Source organism: Acipenser ruthenus, unplaced genomic scaffold (genome assembly GCF_902713425.1).
Source record: "Acipenser ruthenus unplaced genomic scaffold, fAciRut3.2 maternal haplotype, whole genome shotgun sequence".
In the NCBI taxonomy this organism is placed as follows: Eukaryota; Metazoa; Chordata; class Actinopteri; order Acipenseriformes; family Acipenseridae; genus Acipenser; species Acipenser ruthenus.
Window position 1 is genome coordinate 244 of NW_026708564.1, and position 22393 is coordinate 22636.

General features: G+C 45.9%; 1 protein-coding gene across 1 annotated transcript in view; it reads right to left on the reverse strand.

The window, feature by feature from the left end:
• Window positions 1-401: 401 nt before the first annotated feature.
• LOC131734376 (1-acyl-sn-glycerol-3-phosphate acyltransferase gamma-like) overlaps window positions 402-22393 on the reverse strand; it is a 36015-nt gene continuing 14023 nt past the window's right edge. Inside the window, exons 2-5 of the mRNA XM_059021345.1 lie at window positions 11590-11815; window positions 4943-5112; window positions 928-1089; window positions 402-587 (exon numbers count right to left, since the gene is read on the reverse strand). Coding sequence (XP_058877328.1) covers window positions 417-587; window positions 928-1089; window positions 4943-5112; window positions 11590-11767 — 681 coding nt within the window. The 5' untranslated portion in view covers window positions 11768-11815 and the 3' untranslated portion in view covers window positions 402-416. The remainder of the gene's footprint in view (window positions 588-927; window positions 1090-4942; window positions 5113-11589; window positions 11816-22393) is intronic.

Consider the following 22393-nt stretch of genomic DNA (forward strand, 5'->3'; position numbering starts at 1 on the left):
TATTATTATTATTATTATTATTATTATTATTATTATTATTATATACTTGTAGTAATATTAAAACTGGCATCTGGCCGCCCCTTCCCATAAATGTCAACAAATCAAAACCAATCTTCCAATTCACACAAACTCGCCAAATCAATCTTGTTTCAGTATCTAAGAAAAGTACAATAGATCTGTAAATAATTATACTATTCCACTGTTTGGAGGAATCTTTATCACAACCCCTTACAACAATCAATATCAGAAATGGATAAACAATTGTCATTACATACTTGGAAACCGGTAAACCATTATTATTTTTTCTGCATGGTCCAAATATAATATTTTGGGTTAAAACAGTAGCTCTGATAAGTAAAGTAAAGTTTAGTGTTGATTAACAATGCAAATTTCGCAGAAGGTATTGTAGCACCCAGCTATTTCAATCTCTCACCTGTTCCTTTAAGACACTGCATGGTTGTGGTGAATCCTTTTGTTCTGGGCAGTAAGTGATACTTCAGCTTGGGAAGGCCCTTTGATTCGGCAACCTGCATACTGATCTGGTGTTTTTTTTCTGTAAAGCGTGTCCCTTCACAATACAAGAGGAACTGTAAAAAAAAAACCGAGGAAAACAGGAGTGCTAAAAGTATATTAAAATAAATCTCCCATTTTCATCTGATTTTAAGTTACAGAAAATTATTGATATTTCAATTATTATTTCACTTCGGACATGCGCGTAACCCAGGCCTCTACAGTATGTATACATGAGGATCGTTTGACACTAGTGAATGTTAGCCTTTTGCACTACCTAACCCACTCGTCTTGCTTTTTGTTCAACTGCAGTGTAAAATGGATTGAATAGAACACTGTTAAAAGGAGCTGCAGGATCCAAGATTTACTATAGTTCTGTGTATAGTCTTGTGAGTTCATTGCATGCCCAGCACTTACCCACATGCACTCAGGATAGTCCGAGAGGTTTTTGAGTCCCTGGATGACAGTGTCTTTGTCTTCTTCCCATCTCCTTTTACAGAAAACTATTTCCAAGAAGTACCAGGTCCACCCAATTAGTGGCACTTTCAACAACTCATGCTTTGCAAGGACTTTCGAACTCTACCAACAAGATAAAGATAATAAAGATGAATAGGGTTATTTACCCAACAGCTTGTCCATTCTGAACACAAACACAAATTTATTTCAAAAGCTTTAACAGTTATTTAATATAGTAACTTTGACAATTATTTATAATCACTTTCTATGGTTGAGATTCCTTGTTTAGATTATGTATGTGTGTATATATGTATGAGAAATTACAGTTAAAGTTAAAAACAAAACGTTAGTGGGTTAACCTATTACACCCGATTCAAGTGAACACTCTAACAAAGCTGCATCTTACGCCCGCAACGTCAGCATGTCTGTCCGCCCCCACAGGAGACAAAACTGTGTGCAGGATGATGCTCAGTGCCATAAATTTTCTTCAGCCTATTGCACAGAATGTATGCAGCGACCAGAGAATTGTAATGGATACATTTCTATTTCAGGGAACCAGGGTTATGATAATAACTTAACGTTCCCTTTCAAGTACGAAATGTATTCCATTACACAATGGGTAAGTATACCCAAGCCGTCGCAAGGACATGACTTGCAGAACAGCCAATTTTGCGAGACCGATGGCTTGCCATACTTATAAGGAACAGTAATTACCTCATGCATGTGCTTCTGAGTCAGGCTGAGATGCCGCTGTCAGCACTCTAGTTCCAAAGGCAGGGTTCTGAGGATCCAGGACACTAAGCCTGGAAAACCTTGTGAAGGTGTGAGGAGTGGCCCACACCCCTGCATCGCAAATGTCAGACCGATGCACCCTGAAACAATGCCCAAGAGGTGGCAAGACCCTGGTGGAATGACCTGTGACCTTCTCTGAAGCATAACCTTAGTCCTAGACTCCATATAAAACAAACAATCAAGCTTTTGCCTCTGAAAATGCTTGTATCTTACTCGCACGTCTAGCGAAGGTGATGGCAAGTAACAATGCTGCCTTCAGAGACAGGTATTTAAGCTCTGTAGAATGCAGAGGTTCAAAGGATGGTTTCGTGAGTGCATGCAGCACCACATTTAACCACCACTGAGGAACTTTATCCTTCAAAAGGAGACCAAAGCCTCTGCACCTCTTTCAGAAACTGGCGAGCCAGAAAGTGAGCCCCTGGGGACACAGTCGAGGGGGACTTACCCTCATGAAAAAGGTCCTGCAAAAACTGCAGAATGACTGGCATGGGGCTAGTCGTGGGATCAATCAGAGTGTGCTGAAGCAGCTCTCGCACTCTGGAGAGTTGATACGACTGTCTCCGACAAGTCTAACTGGCTGAACCAGAGCCGTTCAGGGGCCAGACCCAGAGCTGTAGGCTTGATGGGTTGGGGTGCCACAACGTCCCTTGCGCCTGGCCTAGCTGCATCTAGCTGGTGCCAGGGCCAGTACGGGGCCACTAAAAGCACCCTGGCTTGTTCCTGCCTGATTTTTTCAAGGCACATTGGAAGCAATGCTACCGGTGCAAAGGCATAAAGGAGAGTCCTCGGCCACTCGTGTGCAAGGGCATCAACTCCCAGCGGATCCCTTTTCTCCAGAATGGAGAACCAGAGGGGACAATGAGGTCGACCTCCGCTCTCCCGAACTTGTCCCAAATCAGGCTCATCACCTCGGGGTGGAGCCTCCACTCCAAGCCGAACGGGACTCCCCTTGATAGGAGGTCTGCTGCGTGTTTTTCTGCTCCTGGCAGATGTATCGCTCTCAAGGACAGCAGGTGCTTGTGAACCCACAATAAGATTTTCTGGGCTACCCGATGGTGACGGGGCGATCGCAAGCTGCCCTGGTAGTTGATGTAAGCCATCGCGGTTGTGTTGTCCATCCTGATCAACACATGTCTCCCCCGCACCTCCTGGAAGAAACTCTGCAAGGCCACAAAAACTGCCTACAGCTCCAGGATGTTTATGCGTAGCCCCACCCAAGGGGGCTGCCACACACCTTGCGCTCCTCGTCCGCTCCACACGGCGCCCCAGCCTAAGCCGGAGGCGTCCGTGGTGATCACCTCTCACTTGGTGATACTGCCCAACGATACAGGTGAGCTGGCTGTTTCCACCACGAGAGAGCGTCCATACAGTGTCGGAACACCGACGGGCGGAGATGTGGTTGCAAGAGGGGATGATTCACCCTGCTTTTGAACCTCGCTTGGAGAGGGCGCATACGGAGAAGACCTAAAGGAAGGGTCTGGGATGCTGCTGCCATCAGGCCCAGAAGCATCTGGAAGGTGACAACATCCAGCTGAAACAAACAGCCTCAGGCAGTGTGAAGCCTCTGGATTATGTCCTCTGACAGAGTGGTGATCATGCTGCTTGAGTTCAAACATTCACCACTTTGAAAAGGTGCGAGGGGCTAGAGAAAGGCTGAATGGCAGAACACGGAACTCATAAGTAGTCCCTTGAAAGGAGAACCACAGATATTTCCTGTCCCGGTCTTATCGGGACATGGATGTAGGCGTCTTTCAGGTCTACCGTAGTGAACCAGTTGCAGACCGCAAGAGCCGTTTCACTGTCAGTACCTTGGACTTCCTGCGCCTCAAGAACAGATTGAGCTGTCTGAGGTCGAGAATGGGCCGTCCCTTTTCGGCAACAGGAAGTACCTGGAATAAAACCCCGACTCCAGGTCGGTGGGGTCTATTACCTGAATAGCCCTTCGTTGTAACAGGGTCTTCATCTCTTGGAACACCACCAGGGCGTCTTGAGGGTTGGAGACAGAAGTCGTAACCACTCCTGAAAAGGGGGGAGGGCCCTATTTGAACTAGAGCGAGTAGCCAAGCTGTACTGTGGTGAGCACCCAGTTGTCTGTGGTGCTTGATCGCCAATAAACCAGTTGGCTCCTTGAAAAAGGGCCAACAAACCCCTAGGGCTGCTACTGAGCCACTGGAGATTTCGCTGTTGCTTTGTGCATAAAGCAGTCAGTGGTATTGGGGCGGTGCCCCCTCTGTATCTGGCCGCCCCTATGGTGGGGAGCTCCCCAACTCCAAGATTTACTACGCCGAGTCTGGGGTTGCTGAACCCTAGGACGCCCTGGCGTCATTTGCTTCCTAGCTTGATGAGCCTTTCTGGGCAGCAAGCGTACCAGCTCTTTGGTGGATTCGTGCGCCTTCTGGGAGTTCAGCAAAAGTTCCACCGCTGGACCGAACGTATGGCCTGGTGTGACCGGGGCATTCAAAAGAGAGGCCTTGTCCCCATCAGGCACTCTTGCCTGGGAGAGCCAAAGCTGCCGTTGAGCAGCTATCAGTGCTGCAAGGCCTCGGCCAAGAGGCTGAACATTGTATTTGGATAGCTGCAGCAGGTGGTCAGTGACCAGGTTCAGCTCCTCTAGCGTCTGCTGGGGGGCCTGTGATTCACTGACAAGCTCTGTACAAGCGTCGACTGGTAAGCCACCAGGATGCTCATGTAGTTACCCAGCCAGGTAGCTAGAGCTTCTGCCGCATAGGCCTTTTTTAACATCGCCTCCGTGACCTTGCACTATTGTTAGGGCATGACACATCTTTGGAAAGGACTGCCAGATGTGTGTCTTGTACAAAGAAGGCAATGGATGTTGCGACAGGAGGAAAGTGGCCAAGCCCCAACTCCTCCGTGTCGTGGACCCGATATAACAGGTCAGCAGCCCTGGGGTTAGATGTGGTTAAATGGATAACACAAACTTACTGATATGTGCATTGCTTTCAGCTACTAATGTTGGTGGTCATTACCCAATGGTATCTGAATCATGTTACTAGATACAATTGTAACTGATATTATATACAACTGATTTGTAATAGAAGATGTCTATTTGTTTTTGAGAATTTCGTTGCAGGCATCACATTAAAACAAAATATCGACTTAGAGTGGTCTTCACAATATTTAAACAGAAGTTAACTAAATAAAGAAATAAATAAAAAAGACTAACCCCCAAAACTCCAAACCGCTCACAAATGGTCCATCCACAGAGGAAATCTATTTCATAATTGTGATTAAGGATGACGATGACATGCTCTTTCCCTAACTTGTCCACAGTGGCCTTGTCTGTAAACAGAGTGCATTCTGTACCCGCCCACCACTCTAGCAACATCACAAGCTCTATAAAGGGAACAAGACAAGATTTGTTGCAAAAACACTTAAAGTACCAGGGTTACAAAAAATACAGCATTACATGTCCCCATGTGTTGCTACAACTGTTAAAATAATGTACCTGTACTTCTTTTCATTGTTAACATCCCGACAACTTTTTACACTTATAACTGTTTCAAAGCTCTTTTCAAAATTGACACTCTAGTGCACTGGGGTTTGAGATCTGTCCTCTAAATCACTGCTGATTTTATTTATATATATCTATATATCTATATCTATATATAAAAATCAGGGCTTTCAGCATAGGATTGCAGGAATCGCGCATTTTCCAAGTTGCCTCCCACATATCTGCAACTTTCAGTGTGGGATGGACAGCAATCTTCAAGTCATGTCACAAATTTTCGATAGGATTTAGTCGGGGTTCTGACTGGGCCACTCAAAGACATTTACCTTTTTGTTACTTAGCCACTCCAGTGTAGCTTTGGCTGTGTGCTTGCCTGCCGATGAGAAAACATCCCCATAACATGATGCTGTCACCACCATGCTTCACAGTAGGGATGGTGTTCTTTGGGTGATGCGCTGTTTTGGGTTTGCGCCAAACATAACGCTTTGCATTTAGGCCAAAAAGTTCAATTTTAGTTTCATCAGACCACAACTTTGCCACATGGCTACAGAATCTCCCGAGTGTTTTTTTGCATACTTCAAAACAGGATTCAAGTTGGGCTTTCTTGATTAATGGTTTCCTTCTTGACACCCTACCATACAGGCTAGATTTGTGGAGTGCTTGGGATATTGTTGTCACATGCACACTTTGACCAGTCTTGGCCATAAAAGCCTGTAGCTCTTGCAAAGTTGCCATTCGCCTCTTGGTAGCCTCTCTGATCAGTCTCCTTCTTGCTCGGTAATCCAGTTTGGAGGGACAGCCTGATCTACGCAGGGTCTTGGTGGTGCCATACACCTTCCACTTCTTAATCGTCTTGACCGTGCTCCAAGGGATATTCAAGGCCTTTGATATTTTTTTTATACCCATCCCCTGATCTGTGCCTTTCAACAACTTTGTCCCGGAGTTCTTTTGAAAGTGCCTTGGTGCTCATGGTTGAGTCTTTGCTTTGAAATGCACTACCCAGCAGAGGGAACCTACAGGAACTGCTGAATTTATCCTGAAATCATGTGAATCACTACAATTTAACACAGGTGGAGGCCACTTAACTTGGTGTGTGATTTTGAAGGCAGTTGGTTACACCTGAGCTAATTTAGGATTGCTATTACAAGTGGGGTGGACACTTATCCAACCAAGCTATTTCAGTTTTTATTTTTAATTAATTTTCTACAAATTTCTAGAATATTTTTTTCACATGGAAGTTGTGGGGAAGGATGTGTAGATAAATGGAAAGAAAAAACTATTTTAATGCATTTTAATTCCAGGCTATAAGGCAACAAAAGGTGAACATTTTGAAAGGGGGTGTAGACTTTCTACAGGCACTGTAAACAGTTTTGAAAAAAAAGACGATATTAACCCTTTGCAGTCTTTATTAAATGCGTGTCAGGCGCGTCAGGTCCAATTTATTTTCACACTCGCAGTTAATTTTAGACGCGCTGTTTAAAAGTATTTTCTTTCCACAGTCAAACAGGTTTAAAAGGCTCTGCATATCAACAAAGCACTCACTAGGCATCTCCAGCCTCGCCCCACCCTTTCGTTCTCTATCGCTTTCACATATGCTAAGAAATAAATAATAATCATAATAATAATAATAATAATAATAATACATACCGATCTATAATCTCCTGATCACTCGTTTTTATCACCAAACGCCTCAATAATGCGATCCAAGTCATTATTTTATTTCTATAACATCTCAAAAAAGCTCTGCAAATGTCCGTGATATTCTCCGAGCGCTAATGCAGCAGCAGCCAGCTTGTTTCCTTATGGCCGCCGTTATATGATGCCAGGGGCAAGTATGACTATGAGATACGCCCATTTTTTTTTCGGCTTGTCTCGGCTTCCTGTCGCTCTCACTTGGCCATTGAATGGTTTTCTCGGCTTTTTCAGGAGAAAAAAATGAGTAGAAACCCGTTCTGTGCATCTTTATGATGATGTCGGACAGGGTCCGACATTGGACTGGATAGGAATAATTTTAATGTCGGACCAGGTACTACATAGGACCGCAAAGGGTTAAGTCTATCTAGCTGTTGTTTTGCTTTAACTCTTAAAACTCAGCCCATTAAATTTTTGAGGCGCCAGCACACTGAAGGTTATACACATTATTATTTGTTTATTTTAGCATTCGCCTTTATCCAAGGTGACTTACAGAGACTAGGGTGTGTGAACTGTGCATCAGCTGCAAAGTCACTTACAATTACGTCTCACCCGAAAGACGGAGCACAAGGAGGTTAAGTGACTTGCTCAGGGTCACACAATGAGTCAGTGGCTGAGGTGGGATTTGAACCGGGGACCTCCTGGTTACAAGCCCTTTTCTTTAACCACTGGACCACCCAGCCTCCTAAAATCCGTAAAAGCCACCTACCTGTGTTCAGTGTGTGTATGCAGTAATCCTAGCAGGAACTATGATCGCCTGAAGTTGAGCCTCTCATCATGTGACACAGTTCACAGCTTAGGTTTCGTTTTGAATTTATTGTCATTGTAGCAGCTAGACTGAAAGGGGCGATATTGTTGGAAAGCTTAGAAGCTCTAAAAATGGTTCACATGATTTCAGATTAAATACATCTGTCTCTGTAAGGTCCCACAGTTGGGGTAGTGCATTCAAAGCAAAGATACTACCATGAAGACCAAGGAGCTTTCAAAACAACTCCGGGATAAAGTTGTGGAAAGGCACAGATCAGGGGAGGGGTATATAAAAAGATTTCAAAGGCATTGAATAGTCAAGTCGATCATTAAGAAGTGGAAGGTATATGGCACCACCCAGAATCTGCTTAGAGCAGGCCGTCCTCCCAAACTGAGCAGCCGGGTAAGAAGGGCATTGATCAGAGAAGCCAGCAAGAGGCCAATGACAACTCTGAAAGACCTGAGATGGAAGAAACTGTCCATGTGTCAACAATAGCTCAGGTACTCCACAAATCTGGGCCTGTATGGAAGAGAGGCAAGAAGCCATATCTGAAAAAAGCCCATGTAAAATCCCGCTTGGAATTTGTAAAAAAGGCATGTGGGAGGACTCTGAAAAGATGTGGCAAAAGATTCTGTGGTCTAATGAAACAAAAAATGAACTATTTGGCCTAAATGCAAAGCATTGTGCTGTGTTGGGTTTTGCGCCAGACATATCACCCAAGTAACACCATCCCTACTGTGAAGCATGGTGGTAGCAGCATAATGCTATGGGTATGCTTTTCATCCGCAGGGACTGGGAAGCTTGTCACGGGTAGAGGGCAAAATGGATGGAGCTAAATATAGGCAAATCCTTGGGGGAAAAACCTGCTTCAGTCTGCAAAAGACCCAAGACTGGGACAGAGATTCACCTTTCAGCAGGACAACGACCCCAAGCTTAAAAACAAGAAAGTGAATGTCCTAGAGTGGCCCAATCAAAGCCCGGATTTGAATCCGATTGAGAATCTGTGGCAAGACTTGAAGATTGCTGTTCACCAATGATCCCCATCCAACTTGACAGAGCTTGAACAATTTTGCCAAGAGGAATGGGCAAATATTACACGATCCAGATGTGCAAACCTGGTAGAGACTTACCCCAAAAGACTCACAGTTGTAATTGCTGGCAAAGGTGGTTCTACAAGTATTGACTCAGGGGGTTGAATACTTATGTAACCAAGACATTATAGTTTTTTTTTTATTTTTCATTAACTGTTGTTTCACAATACAAATTCTCTTGCCTCTTCAAAGTGTTGAGTAGGTTGTGTAAATCAAAGGAAAAAAATCCCATTTAAATGCATTGAAGATTTCAGGTTGTAACACAACAAACTGAAAACGTCCAAGGGGGGGGGGGGGTGAATTACTTACTACAGGCACTGTGTATATTATCTATCTATCTCTATATATACACACTACCGGTCAAAAGTTTAGAACACCTCCAATTTTCCAGTTTTTATTGAAATTTACACAGTTTAATGTCTCAATGTACTCTGAAATTAAAGCATAGAACAAATAAACAATTGGAGATAAAAAAATAAATCATGGAATCGTTTTTGTTTAACAAAATTTATCTAAATTTTGGACTAAAAGTAGCCACCTTTTGCAGATATAACAGCCGAACACACTCGTGGCATTCTTTCTACAATGGAAATCAAATATTGTTCGAAAAGTTCTTCCCAACACTGTTGCAGAAGTTCCCACAAATGTGTTTGCACTTGTAGGTTGCTTTGGCTTTCACCCTTCTGTCCAGTTCATCCCAAACCAGCTCGATGGGGTTTTAAGTCTGGAGACTGTGCTGGCCATTCCATGATTTGAAGCCTACTGTCTTGTTCTTTTCTTCTAAGGTAGTTCTGACATAGCCTGGAGATATGTTTTTGGGTCATTATCTTGCTGTAGGATGAACCCCTGACCAACTAGGCGCTGCAAAATGCTGTGTTAGCAGTTTTGGTTCAGGGTGCCACCCACTCTGTGCAAGTCGCCGACTGGATCCAGCAAAAGAGCCCCAGACCATCACGCTTCCTCCTCCATGTTTGACAGTTGGGTGTCACACACCAAGGAACCATCCTTTCACCTACTCGACGGCGTACAAAAAACCCTGCGTGATGAACCGAAGATTTCAAATTTTGATTCATCAGTCCATAAGACCTTCTTCCAGTCTTCAGTAGTCCACTGGCGGTGCTTTATGGCCCAGGCAAGCCTCTTTTTCTTATTTTGCCATCTTAGCAATGGCTTTCTTACTGCCACTCGACCTGTCAAACCTGCAGCTCGAAGCCTTCTCTTCACAGTTGAAACTGAGACTTGCTTACTTCGACCAGTGTTAAGCTGTGCTTGAAGCTGTTGTCCTGTGAGCCGCCTATCACGCAAGCTGTTGACTCTCAGAAACTTGTCTTCTGATTCTGTTGGGGCTTTGGGTCTGCCAGACCTCTTCCTGTCAGAGTTTCCTCCAGTTTCCAAGTGCCTTTTGATGGTGTAGGAAACTGTACTCACTGACACCTTGGCTTTCTTTGCAATTTCTCTAAAGGAAAGAATTACACTTTTTAAGGGTTATAATGGTCTGTCTGTCTTCCTTTGTTAATTGCCTTTTTCTCGCCATTATGAGAGCAATGTACTACTTCCTGCAGTACAATACTGTCCAAATAATGCTTAAGAGGGTGTAGTAACACAGTCTGTTCCAACACTGCTTTTATACAGACAGAGGGTTTTGTAAGTAATCAACAAAAGTTGGGGACACCTGTAGGAATTGTTAGCATCAACTTTCAAGGCTTAATTTACTTCCATTGCTGCAGAACAGCTGTAAGTTGTTAACCCATTACTTGTTCCCTGAAAAAGGCCTTTTTGTATGACTCTGAATTTTTCAGTTTTTGGTAACCTAAACTTTTTTTTTAACCTCTGGCAGTTTACCGCTTACCTTTGTACCATTTCAGGTTATTCACTGGACTTGAAACTGCTTAAATTTCAATAAAAACTGGAAAAATGGGGGGTGTTCTATAACTTTTGACCGGTAGTGTGGTGTGTATATATATAATATATATATATATATTGCTGTGTTACCTGTTTGACAATGTGGGCAATAATCCTTATACTGTCAATGCACTAGATCTGACATTTTGAAACAGACTTTGAAACAGACTTTAAAAGTTAAGTGTAAACAGTTGTCGGGATGTTAACAATGAAAAAGAAAAATTACAGGTGCATTATTTAAACAGTTTGTAGCAACACCTCGCTACTTACTCTTTAAATAATTACAAGTGCCAATTATTTAATGTTGAAAACTTGTGTTGAACACTGTAATATTAGTGTTGAACACTGTAATATTAGCTCCCAAGACAACATTTTTTTTCTTTTTTTTTAATAAAACAAAAAGGGGTGGGCAGCCTATGGCCCTGATCATATTACAATACCCTTTGATAACTGTACATTCTCAACAAGAGGGCCAATATAAAAAAGAAACAAGGACCAGGGGGTCACACATGGAAAATTGGATAAAGGGGCATTTCAAAAACAGAAAAGAGGAGGCACTTTTTTACACAGAGAATTGTGAGGGTCTGAAACCAACTCCCCAGTAATGTTTGTTGAAGCTGACACCCTGGGATCATTCAAGAAGCTGCTTGATGAGATTCTGGGATCAATAAGCTACTAACAACCAAACGAGCAAGATGGGCTGAATGGCCTCCTCTCGTTTGTAAACTTTCTTATGTTCTTACAATGTAGGGCACATTTTTATAATTATTTTAGAGAAAACTAAGCAAAAGTAACAAACAAAGAGTTTTCCCAAAATTACATTTAAAGCAGAATGTAAAAAGTAACTTTTCCACATATAGTATCAGAATTGTTCAGTACTGCTTTCAAAACATTTCAGCTTGTTAAATATCAATGAAATTGTCACTTACGGCTCCACAATGAATAGGAAAGGCGGCAGTTGACCCTGCGGTAGAGCTGTTTGTTTACTGGCCAGAGAACCAGTGTGCATAGCTGAACGAAGTTTATAATTAGTCCACTCACTATGAACACAAAGCTGATAAGCAGGTGCAGAATAAACTGAGTCTTCAGGTACGCAAATAAACCCATGACAGATATCAATAGCGTTTGCACGGCCCCTCACTTAGAACAACAGACCTAAAAGAAACAAAAAACAGAAAATCAGTATTAAAACAAAACCACCATCTGCTTGTAGTATGGTCCTGTTTTCTTTCCCATAGACTGTAATCCATCAACAGACCCTAGATCTGTACTAACAAGAAAATCTAATGGAAATCCAGAGTCACATTCATAGACAGCTGACAGTAAAACAAGACAGCAATTTGCAAGGTTCGAAGTTATCATATATTTGGTAACATTTTTGCTGCCCAAAACTCTTAATTTGCTACTAGTTTTTTTATGCAGTAGCATTTTTGATATCTTAAGTTTGCAGTTTATATTGACCGACCCTGAGTGAACATGTACATAATTACCGGTATTAGTTTTTTTTTTTTAAACACATACATTATTAGTATCTTTCATAAAGTGTGAAACCATTGATAAGAGCTTCCCGATTTGTAGATGACTGAGGTTTGTACCGCCCCATGTAGATACACACGAGGCCCCACAATGCAAATCGTATTGGACAGTGGAGTACAAATACCTACAGTACCAGAACAACGTGGACACAATTTCAAGGTATGAAGTTTATTTTATAGACCAAAAGTAAAATTAAATAACTGTTAAAAACATAACAATTTTATAAGATAACAGGCAATGACCCTAACAGGATATTAAGTTTATCCAGTGTGTATAAAATGCTAATTGAATCTGTCCATGGAGAATGTCAGCTCCGGTTTTGTTATAATGTTAGCCCTGGTTTCACCCACGCTGAAAATGAGCACAGAATAATTACAGAATTATTAACTTATCAAAAATTCTGACTGAAAAAATAAATAAAAAAGGAGCAAACAGCTAGCTATAACGTTATGATCCAAGTACAGTAACGTCTTCCTTGTTTTATAAGTACGAATAATTACAGAATTATTACTTTATCAATTCTGACTACAAAAAATAAATTAATTAATTAAAAAAAAGCAGGAGCAAATAGCTAGCTATAACGTTACCATGATCCAAGTAACGTCTTCCTTGTTTTATCAGTACGAATAATAAACAAAATACAATCTTGAGGTGCATTAATTTAACCAGCTGCTTTCTTTTTATAATAGATTATCACTACCTTGCGTACTTCTCCTGTTAAACTAGTGAAACATGTGCTTTAACAAAATGTTTTTAATATTGCACTGTCAAACTATAAACTTACACATATAGCTAACTAATGTCACTGTTTATTGCTAATTACCTGTCACGAGACTTGCAGTGTGGTGATGCAAAAACTGTCACAGCTTTGCAGTCCTGTTTTTTCCCCCCCGACTACCATTGAATCAGCTGCACTTAATTAGTCCTGCCACCAGGTGGCAAAAGAAAGTGGAAAATGCAGTAACAAAATAGCAGGGAGCACTGTGGACTTAACCCTTTAAGAACCCAGTGTTTGCCTTTCAAGTCGAAAATAACCATCAAGGTATGGGACATTGCCGTCAGGCAGTAGGGATTGGCTGAGCTTTATGTCAAAGCTGCCGATAGGCCTCCGCGCAAGCTGCCGTGTAAGCCCGCCCCCTTGGGAGCTTACTATACGCAGCGCGCGGAGAGTCACTTCCTCTTTTGCCTTCAGCATCAGTAGCGGTAGGACTTAGAGCTAATTTAACTGATTGTACTCACTAAGCTTAGGCTTGAGAAGCTGGTTTATCCCCTTCTCCGAGTTTATTTCAGTTATTATTATTATTATTATTATTATTGTGTGTTTGTATTATTTTAGGATATATTTTGTGTTTACATTATATATTCCTTTTCGCTTTGCTTCGGCATCGCGTTCTTCGTGGTCTCCCCGTCTTTCCTCTGTTCCTTTATTATTACTGTGTGGGTTTTTTGTATATATATATTTTATATATATTATATTTTTTTGTGTAATTATATTGTTATATATTTACATTGTGTGTCGGACGCGTGTTGCGTTGGCCTTGGCCACGCGCAATTGCATCCTCGGCTAGCTTAGGCTAACCGTGTGTGTGTGCGGGTAGTCTGCTCTGCAGTGTACCCCCCCCCCCCCCCGCGGCGCGTTCCCGCCACGTGGTATTGCACTACACTCCCTTTCCTTCTGCAGCGTCCACGAAAAAAAAAAAAAAAAAAAAAAAAAGTTTTTCCCTTCACTATACAGAGGAAGACAACCACCAACGTGCAAAATCCCCAGCACCTTCAGGTAGGTATTGCACAGCATCAGACACTGTACTAGCACTTTGCGTCTCCGCTTGGCGGGTCAGCTGACGCTTAGGCGTCTGTGCTAGCGTTCCACGCTCGGTACTCGCGCTTCAGCGCTTTTGGTGTCAGCGCTTCAGCACTTGGTGCATAGTGCTTCTGCACTTGGGGCTCAGTGCTCGACGCTCGACGCTTCGGCGCTCGGTGCACGTTCCATCAACGTCGGTGCTCGACGCTCGACGCTCGATGCTTCGGCGCTCGGCGCCTCGACGCACGCACCCTCGACGCTCGACGCACGCGCCTCGGCGCTCGACGCTCGGTGCACGCACCCTCGACGCACCTCGGTGCTCGACGCTTGGTGCTCGACGCTCGACGCTTCGGCGCTCGGCGCCTCGACGCACGCACCCTCGACGCTCGACGCACGCGCCTCGACGCTCGGTGCTCGACGCTTCGGCGCTCGACGCCTCAACGCGCGCACCCTTGACGTCGACGCACGCACCTCGGTGCTCGACGCTTCGGCGCTCGACGCACGCACCCTCGACGCCTCGGCGCTCGACGCACGCACTTCAGGTGCTTGACGCTTGGTGCCCAGCGCTTCGGCGCTCGATGCGCACACCTCGGCTCTTCGTGATTGACGTCAATATGTCTGGGTTCCACCGTTGTGTGACCTGTCAGGCCAAGTTGCCTGCCAGCGACCCTCACGAGGACTGCGTCGCATGTTTAGGGCCGGACCATGCAGCATCTGCCCTGGCAGACAGGGCATACTGCCAGCTATGTGCGTGGTTTCAAACACGCACCCTGCGCCAGAGAGCTAGGAAGGCGGTGGGAGGTCGTTCCCCATCCTCGGGCTCGTCCCACACCGTCTCGGCCCCACCATCGTCTATCGTGTCGCTGCTGGCGACGTCTCAGCCTATGAGCCCATCTTCCCAGCTTACAGCTGGTCAAAGGTCTCCAATTAGGCGTGCTCGGGAACGTTCCCGCAGCCCCTCCTCTCGCGGGGCTCGCCCCCGTCGGGAGTCGCGATCCAGATCTCGATCGCCTCGCCGGAGAAGGCACTCCCGCTCCCCTCGAAGGGGTAGACGGCATCAGGACACATCTGGGGTGGCTGAGCTCACCTCCAAGATGTCGCAGTTTATGGAGCTCATGATGGGACAACAATCCCTCCTCATGACTCTAGCGAATGTGGCGCCTCGGGCCCCAGAGATGGTTACCGGACCCAGCGCTAGTCAGCCGATGGTTCCTCCACCAGTGCCCCAGGAAGTAGAGTGGGACGCCGATGCTGTCTCAAGGGACGCATCTGACGCAGACCCGCTCTTTGAAGACACAGAGCCTGAGGTGGCATCCCAGCACTCTGGTCAGGACGACCCTGAAGTGCTGGATACTGATGACCCTATCTGGTCAGTGGTGGACTGGCCTGCATCAGAGCCAACACGTCGCTCTCTATTTGAATTGCCATCGGCTCTGCCCCTTCAGTCCAGGATGCTCCCGGCATTCCCGGATTTTATTAAGGAGGTGCAGTCCACCTGGGGAGCACCGGCCTCCGCCCCTGCGACTTCTCGCAAGGCTTCGGCCTTCACCATGCACGGGGCGAGCGAAGCTGGGCTGGCGTTGTTTCCGCCAGTGGGCGCCGCGTTCGCCGCGCTAGTAAAGGCGCCGACACTTTCGGGGCTGGCTAAGGACCCTTCCTGCCCTAACAGGCAGTGTAGGATTACGGAGGCCCACCTAAAAAAGAGTTATGCCGCGGCTACAGAGGCAGTTAGACTGTCCAACGTGGCCAGCCTCCTGACAGTCTACCAGGCGGCGCTGATTCGCGACCTGCCTGAGTCCCCATCCGTCGGGCTCAGAACCGAGCTGGGTGCAGTTGCACAGCTTTTGGTCAGGCTGGCTCAGCTAAATGCGCGAGCACAGGGCAGGAGCATTGCTTCCCTAGTAGTAGCAAGGAGGCAGCTATGGCTCTCACAGGCCAGGGTACAGGAGCCTGATAAGGCCCCGTTGTTAGATGCTCCTATATCCCCGGGGCACACGTTTGGCCCAGCGGTGGAGGAGATGCTGCAACGCTCCGTCAAGGCGCGTGAGGCGTCGCAGCAGTTGGCTAAGATGTGGCCAAGCAAGCCTTTCCAGCCAAGGCGGCCGCAGGAGCGCCAATGGCGCAGGGCGCCGCCGCAGCAGCAGGCGCACCCACAGGGCAGTAAAACCGCCCCTTCGGGGGTTGCAGCACGCAGCCAACCCGCGTTTGCAAGACCGCAGCGCGGAGGGTGGCGCCCCAGAGGAGGTAGCAGACCACGCCCTGGTGGCTCTGGTCAGGCCCCTCGTGAGCGAGCGCAGCCTAAGCAGCCCTGAGAAACCCCGGCAGCCGTTAACCCACCCCTACACTGTTCCACAGCTCCTGTTCTGGCAACAATGCACCAACGACATCTGGGTGCGCAAAACTATAATTACCGGGTACACCCTTCAATTCCGGTTAAACCCCCCCCCCTTCAGGGGAGTGGTGGTAACTGCAGTGAAGGACTCGGTTCAGTCCTCAGCTCTAAATGCAGAAATACAGGCATTGCTCAAGAAGCGTGCCATTCAACTAGTAGACCCTGCTCTGACCGACCAGGGGTTCTACTCCAAATACTTCCTTGTGCCAAAGAAGGACGGCGGGCTCCGCCCTATTCTAGACCTGCGTGTACTGAACAAATACCTACGGGTGTTGTCGTTCAAGATGCTTACGCACAGGCACATTGTCCAGTCTGTCCGGCAGGGCGACTGGTTTACCACCGTAGACCTCACAGATGCGTAATTTCACGTTCCCATCTGTCCGGGTCACAGGAAGTACCTACGTTTCGCATTTCAGAGCAGGGTCTACGAGTTTTGTGTCCTGCCATTCGGCCTGTCTCTAGCTCCTCGAACCTTTTCGAAGTGTATGGACGCCATTTTAGCCCCCTTGCGGGTTCAAGGCGTTCGACTGCTGAACTATCTGGACGACTGGCTCGTCTGCGCGCAGTCAAAGGAGCAGTTGGCACAGCACACAGTGATGGTTACAGACCATCTTCAGCGGCTAGGTCTGAAGGTCAATCCAGACAAGAGCCGCCTCGTGCCCAGCCAACAGACCGAGTTTTTGGGTCTGCATCTGGACTCAGTGTCCATGGAAGCGACCCTATCGACAAAAAGAGTTGCCTCATTAGAGCGGTGTCTCTCCCTATTCAGGTTGAGAGAAACAGTCAGCATGGAGCTCTGTCAGCGCATGCTGGGGTTGATGGCTGCCGCCTCGCAAGCCCTTCCTTTGGGCTTACTACACCAGAGACCTCTGCAGGCCTGGTTCAATGCCTTCGCGTTGCACCCGCGGAGAGACAAGCACCGCAGGCTGAGGGTATCCCGAACCTGCTGGGAAGCATTACGCTGGTGGAGAGTTCAGTCGAACATCCGCCAGGGCGTGCGCTTGGGTCCCATCTTCCGAAGGGAAGTTATCACAACCGACGCTTCCAACCAAGGTTGGGGAGCAGTCTGGAACGGGACAGGGACCCGTGGAGTGTGGTCAGGACCCTGGAGGTCAGCCCACATCAACGCTCTGGAACTCAGAGCAGTGGACCTCGCCCTTCGGCACTTCTTGCCAGTGCTTCTAGACAAGCACGTGTTAGTGCGGTCAGACAACACCACAGTAGTGGCGTATATCAATCGCCAGGGCGGATTGCGGTCCCCAGGTCTTCACCGGATGGTAACGCGGCTGTTGCTCTGGGCTCAACCGCGGTTAGCCTCTCTGCGTGCAGTTCATCTGCCGGGCAGAGTCAATTACGCAGCGGATCTCCTGTCCAGAGGAGGTCCTCTTGGGGGCGAATGGCGTCTTCACCCTCGGGTGGTAGAGCGCATTTGGGACTGGTTCGGCACAGCGCAAGTCGATCTCTTCGCTTCGCGAGAGACCACGCACTGCCCCCTATGGTTCTCGGTGAAGGACCTCGACAGCCCCCTAGGAGTCGATGCACTGGCTCACGAATGGCCGCCAGGGCTCCTGTACGCATTTCCACCGATTTCGATGCTCCCCGCCTTCTTGGAGAAGGTCAGGGTAGAGCAAGCGACAGTGATTCTGATCGCTCCTCGGTGGCCTCGGAGGATATGGTTCCCGAGTTTAGTGCAGTTGTTGCACGGTCGCCCGAGGGAGCTCCCTCTGCGAGCGGACCTGTTGTCCCAAGCCCAGGGAGGGCTAGGGCATCCGAACCCCAAGCTCATGCAGCTATGGGCTTGGCCCCTGAGCGGGAGCGCCTGTCAGCCTTAGGGCTTTCGACGGTGGTTATATCCACTATTCAGAGTGCGAGAGCGCCCTCTACTCGGTCGCAATATACGTATAAGTGACAATTATTTCAGAGTTGGTGTCTGGCTGAGGGCCATGACCCGGTCTCCTGCCCTATGGCAGTGATATTACAGTTTCTGCAGAAGCTGTTAGACGAGGGTAAGTCTCCCTCTACACTTAAAGTGTATTTGGCCGCTATTTCGGCTTGCCACGTACGCATTGACGGGTTATCACCTGGTTGCCATTTTTTGGCATCTCAGTTTCTGAAAGGCGCAAGACGCTTGCGGCCTCCAAGAACGACCAGTTTACCGTCGTGGAGCCTTGATGTGGTGCTAGAAGCCCTTGCCAAGGCACCGTTTGAGCCTCTCCACAGCGTGGATATGAAGCTCTTATCTATTAAGACTGCGTTTTTGCTGGCTGTAGTATCAGCAAAACGCGTGAGCGAGTTACATGCACTGTCAGTGCATCCTTCTTGTACTCGTTTTGCAGGAGACGGTTCTAAGGTCTCCATGCGCCCTAATCCGGCCTTTTTACCAAAGGTTATATCCCCGTTCCACATGAACCAGTCAGTCGAGTTGATGGCGTTCCATCCTCCTCCTTTTTCTTCCCCAGAGGAAGAGCGGTTACACATGCTCTGCCCTGTGAGGGCATTGAGGTGTTATATTGACCGTACAAGGACTGTGAGGCAGACAGAACAGTTGTTCATATGCCATGGTTCTGGATCTTTGGGTCAGCCGCTGTCTAAACAGCGCCTTTCCCACTGGATAGTGGATGCTATTAAATTAGCGTATGAATCTGCAGGCCTTCCACCACCAGGGCAGTTGAAGGCGCATTCTACCAGGGGTATGGCGACATCCTGGGCCCTCTTTCGAGGGGTGCCGGTGTCTGATATTTGCGCGGCAGCCAGTTGGGCTACGCCACATACTTTCATGAGGTTTTACAGGCTAAATGTACTGGAATCCTTTGCTCCGTCATTTGGAGCATCTGTGTTGCACTCTATGACGCCTCAGGTTGCGGACGTCTAGAGTAGGTGACAATATGGTGTGACTATTCCACCTTGGGACAGGTGTCATTGCGAGCATAGACGCTGAGGCGCAGCTCCGCATATGTGTAGATGTACTGCCTATGCAGTTGCGTTATGACGTAAGTCTGTCCTACTGCCGAGAATCCTCCCTCGCGACGGCTTGGGTACACTGTTCCCATACCTTGATGGTTATTTTCGACTTGAAAGGGAACGATAGGTTGCGGATGCAACCCCGGTTCCCTGAAAGAGAAAATAACCATCAAGCCGCGAGGTCGCTCTGGAGGCCTTCACGGCCTGAAGGGCAAAAGAGGAAGCGACTCTCCGCGCGCTGCGTATAGTAAGCTCCCAAGGTGGCGGGCTTACACGGCAGCTTGCGCGGAGGCCTATCGGCAGCTTTGACATAAAGCTCAGCCAATCCCTACTGCCTGACGGCAATGTCCCATACCTTGATGGTTATTTTCTCTTTCAGGGAACCGGGGTTGCATCGTTTTCAGTGGAATGCTCCCTTGGCTGTATTTGATTGTATTGCAATCCTGGTTTTTGTTCCAGCTGTACCCTAAGTACTTAATCAGACCATGTGACGGGGTACTCCCCGCCTCTGTGCATATATGTTTTATTTTGTATTACGTGTTATTGTTTGGTGAGAATATGTGACTGTCAGCTAGTACTATCAGCTAGTACTTGAATTGGCTGACAGTCTGCATCTTTAGTAAACCCATGCAGAATGTGACAGAGGGGTTAATAGGATAATTGATAGCTAGTTAATCCCTTGGTCACCACTATAAGAACCTGTAGCTTTGGCTGCACAGGGTGGAGTGTTCCGGAGTAGAGAACGGGAGTAAGAGGAGGTAAAATAATAATTAAAAGAAACAATTGCTACACGTGCTGGTTCTGAACCAGCACAATATTTGTTATAATTATCTGTGTGTTAGTTTGTTTCTTTTGGCCCACGTGCCGTTTATTTTGTGTTTTCTTAAATCTTTTATTTTATAATAAAATAAATACACGCATCAGCGCATTTCATATCCCAGTCCGCTGTGCGATTCACATTCTGGAAGAGCCCGTTTTTGAATTAGAAAGGCCAAGAGAGAGATAGAAATCAATATTGTTAAGGGGGCTAAAACCAATTCCAAAATGTTTTTCCTATATTATAACAGCAAGAGAACATTCAAAGAGGAGGTTAAATGTCTAAGAGACACAAATGGCAAAATCATAGACGAAGAAAAAAAATAGCAAATATATTAAATGATTACTTTTCACAGGTTTTTACAAAGGAGGACACGGACAACATGCCCCACATGTCGACCTGTTCCTATCCAATTTTAAATAACTTTAGCATAACAGAGGCAGAAGTGTTAAAGGGACTAGGAGCTCTTAAAATAAACAAATCCCCTGGGCCGGATGAGATCCTCCCAATAGTACTCAAAGAAATGAAAGAAGTTATTTACAAACCGCTAACCAAGATCATGCAACAGTCTCTTGACACAGTGGTTGTACCGACAGACTGGAAAATTGCAAACATAACATCGATCCACAAAAAGGGAAACAAAACCAAACCAGGTAACTACAGACCAATAAGCCTGACTTCTATTATATGTAAACTTATGGAAACTATAATAAGAGCCAAAATGGAAAATTACCTATATGGTAACAATATCCTGGGAGACAGTCAGCATGGTTTTAGGAAAGGGAGATCGTGTCTAACTAACCTGCTTGACTTTTTTGAGGATGCAACACTGACAATGGATAATTGCAAAGCATACGACATGGTTTATTTAGATTTCCAGAAAGCTTTTGACAAAGTCCCGCATAAAAGATTAATTCTCAAACTGAACGCAGTAGGGATTCAAGGAAATGCATGCATATGGATTAGGGAGTGGTTAACATGTAGAAAACAGAATATACTAATTAGAGGAGAAACCTCAAAATGGAGCGAGGTAACCAGTGGTGTACCACAGGGATCACTATTAGCTCCTCTGCTATTCCTAATCTACATTAATGATTTAGATTCTGGTATAGTAAGCAAACTTGTTAAATTTGCAGATGACACAAAAATAGGAGGAGTGGCATACACTGTTGCAGCAGCAAAGGTCATTCAAAATGATCTAGACAGCATTCAGAACTGGGCAGATACATGGCAAATGACATTTAATAGAGAAGAGTGTAAAGTATTGCATGCAGGCAAAAAAATGTGCATTATAAATATCATATGGGAGATACTGAAATTGAAGAAGGGAACTATGAAAAAGACCTTGGAGTTTGTTGACTCAGAAATGTCTTCATCTAGACAATGTGGGGAAGCTATAGAAAAGGCCAACAAGATGCTCGGATATATTGCGAGAAGTGTTGAATCTAAATCAAGGGAAGTAATATTAAAACTTTACAATGCATTAGTAAGACCTCACCTAGAATATTGTGTTCAGTTCTGGTCATCTTGTTACAAAAAGGATATTGCTGCTCTAGAAAGAGTGCAAAGAGCAACCAGAATTATCCCAGGTTTAAAAGGCATGTTGTAAGCAGACAGGCTAAAAGTTCCTGTGATGTCTAGTTTGTGTGCTACGCACCTTAAAAATGAAATGCCTGTCTCAGTGACGTCACACAAGAAAAAAAAAGCAGGTAGTGATATTCAATCCCTATCCAATGACATCGGTTTACAACCTGTACTGCAAAGTATGGTGACCCAGTAAGTCAAGGAAATGAAGTGCATTTATCGTGTTTACACGATCACAGGCCCAGAATGACACTCCAGTACAGTATGATCGTGTTTACACTAACATGGTCCTTAAAGGGTTAAAGACTTAAGGTAGCGGACGAAGTATTGACATACTTAGAACAGAAAGTTGCCCTGAGTGATGACAGAGATATTCTGTCATTTTGGAGAACACATGAAAAACAATTCCCCCTGATGTCCAAGCTGGCATAAAGATTCTGTGTGTTCAGCACAAAGTGTTGTTTGAGAGGCAGCTTCTAGCATCGGCGCACATCTTTAGGAACACCATCCGTCAACAGTTTATTGTTTTTGAACAGCAATATTAAGGAAAAAGGCAAGTGTGTAGTTTTACAGCTTTAAAGTTGGGAAAAGATTGTTGCTGTACTGTAGGTGTATATTGTGTTACAAATGTTACTTTACTGT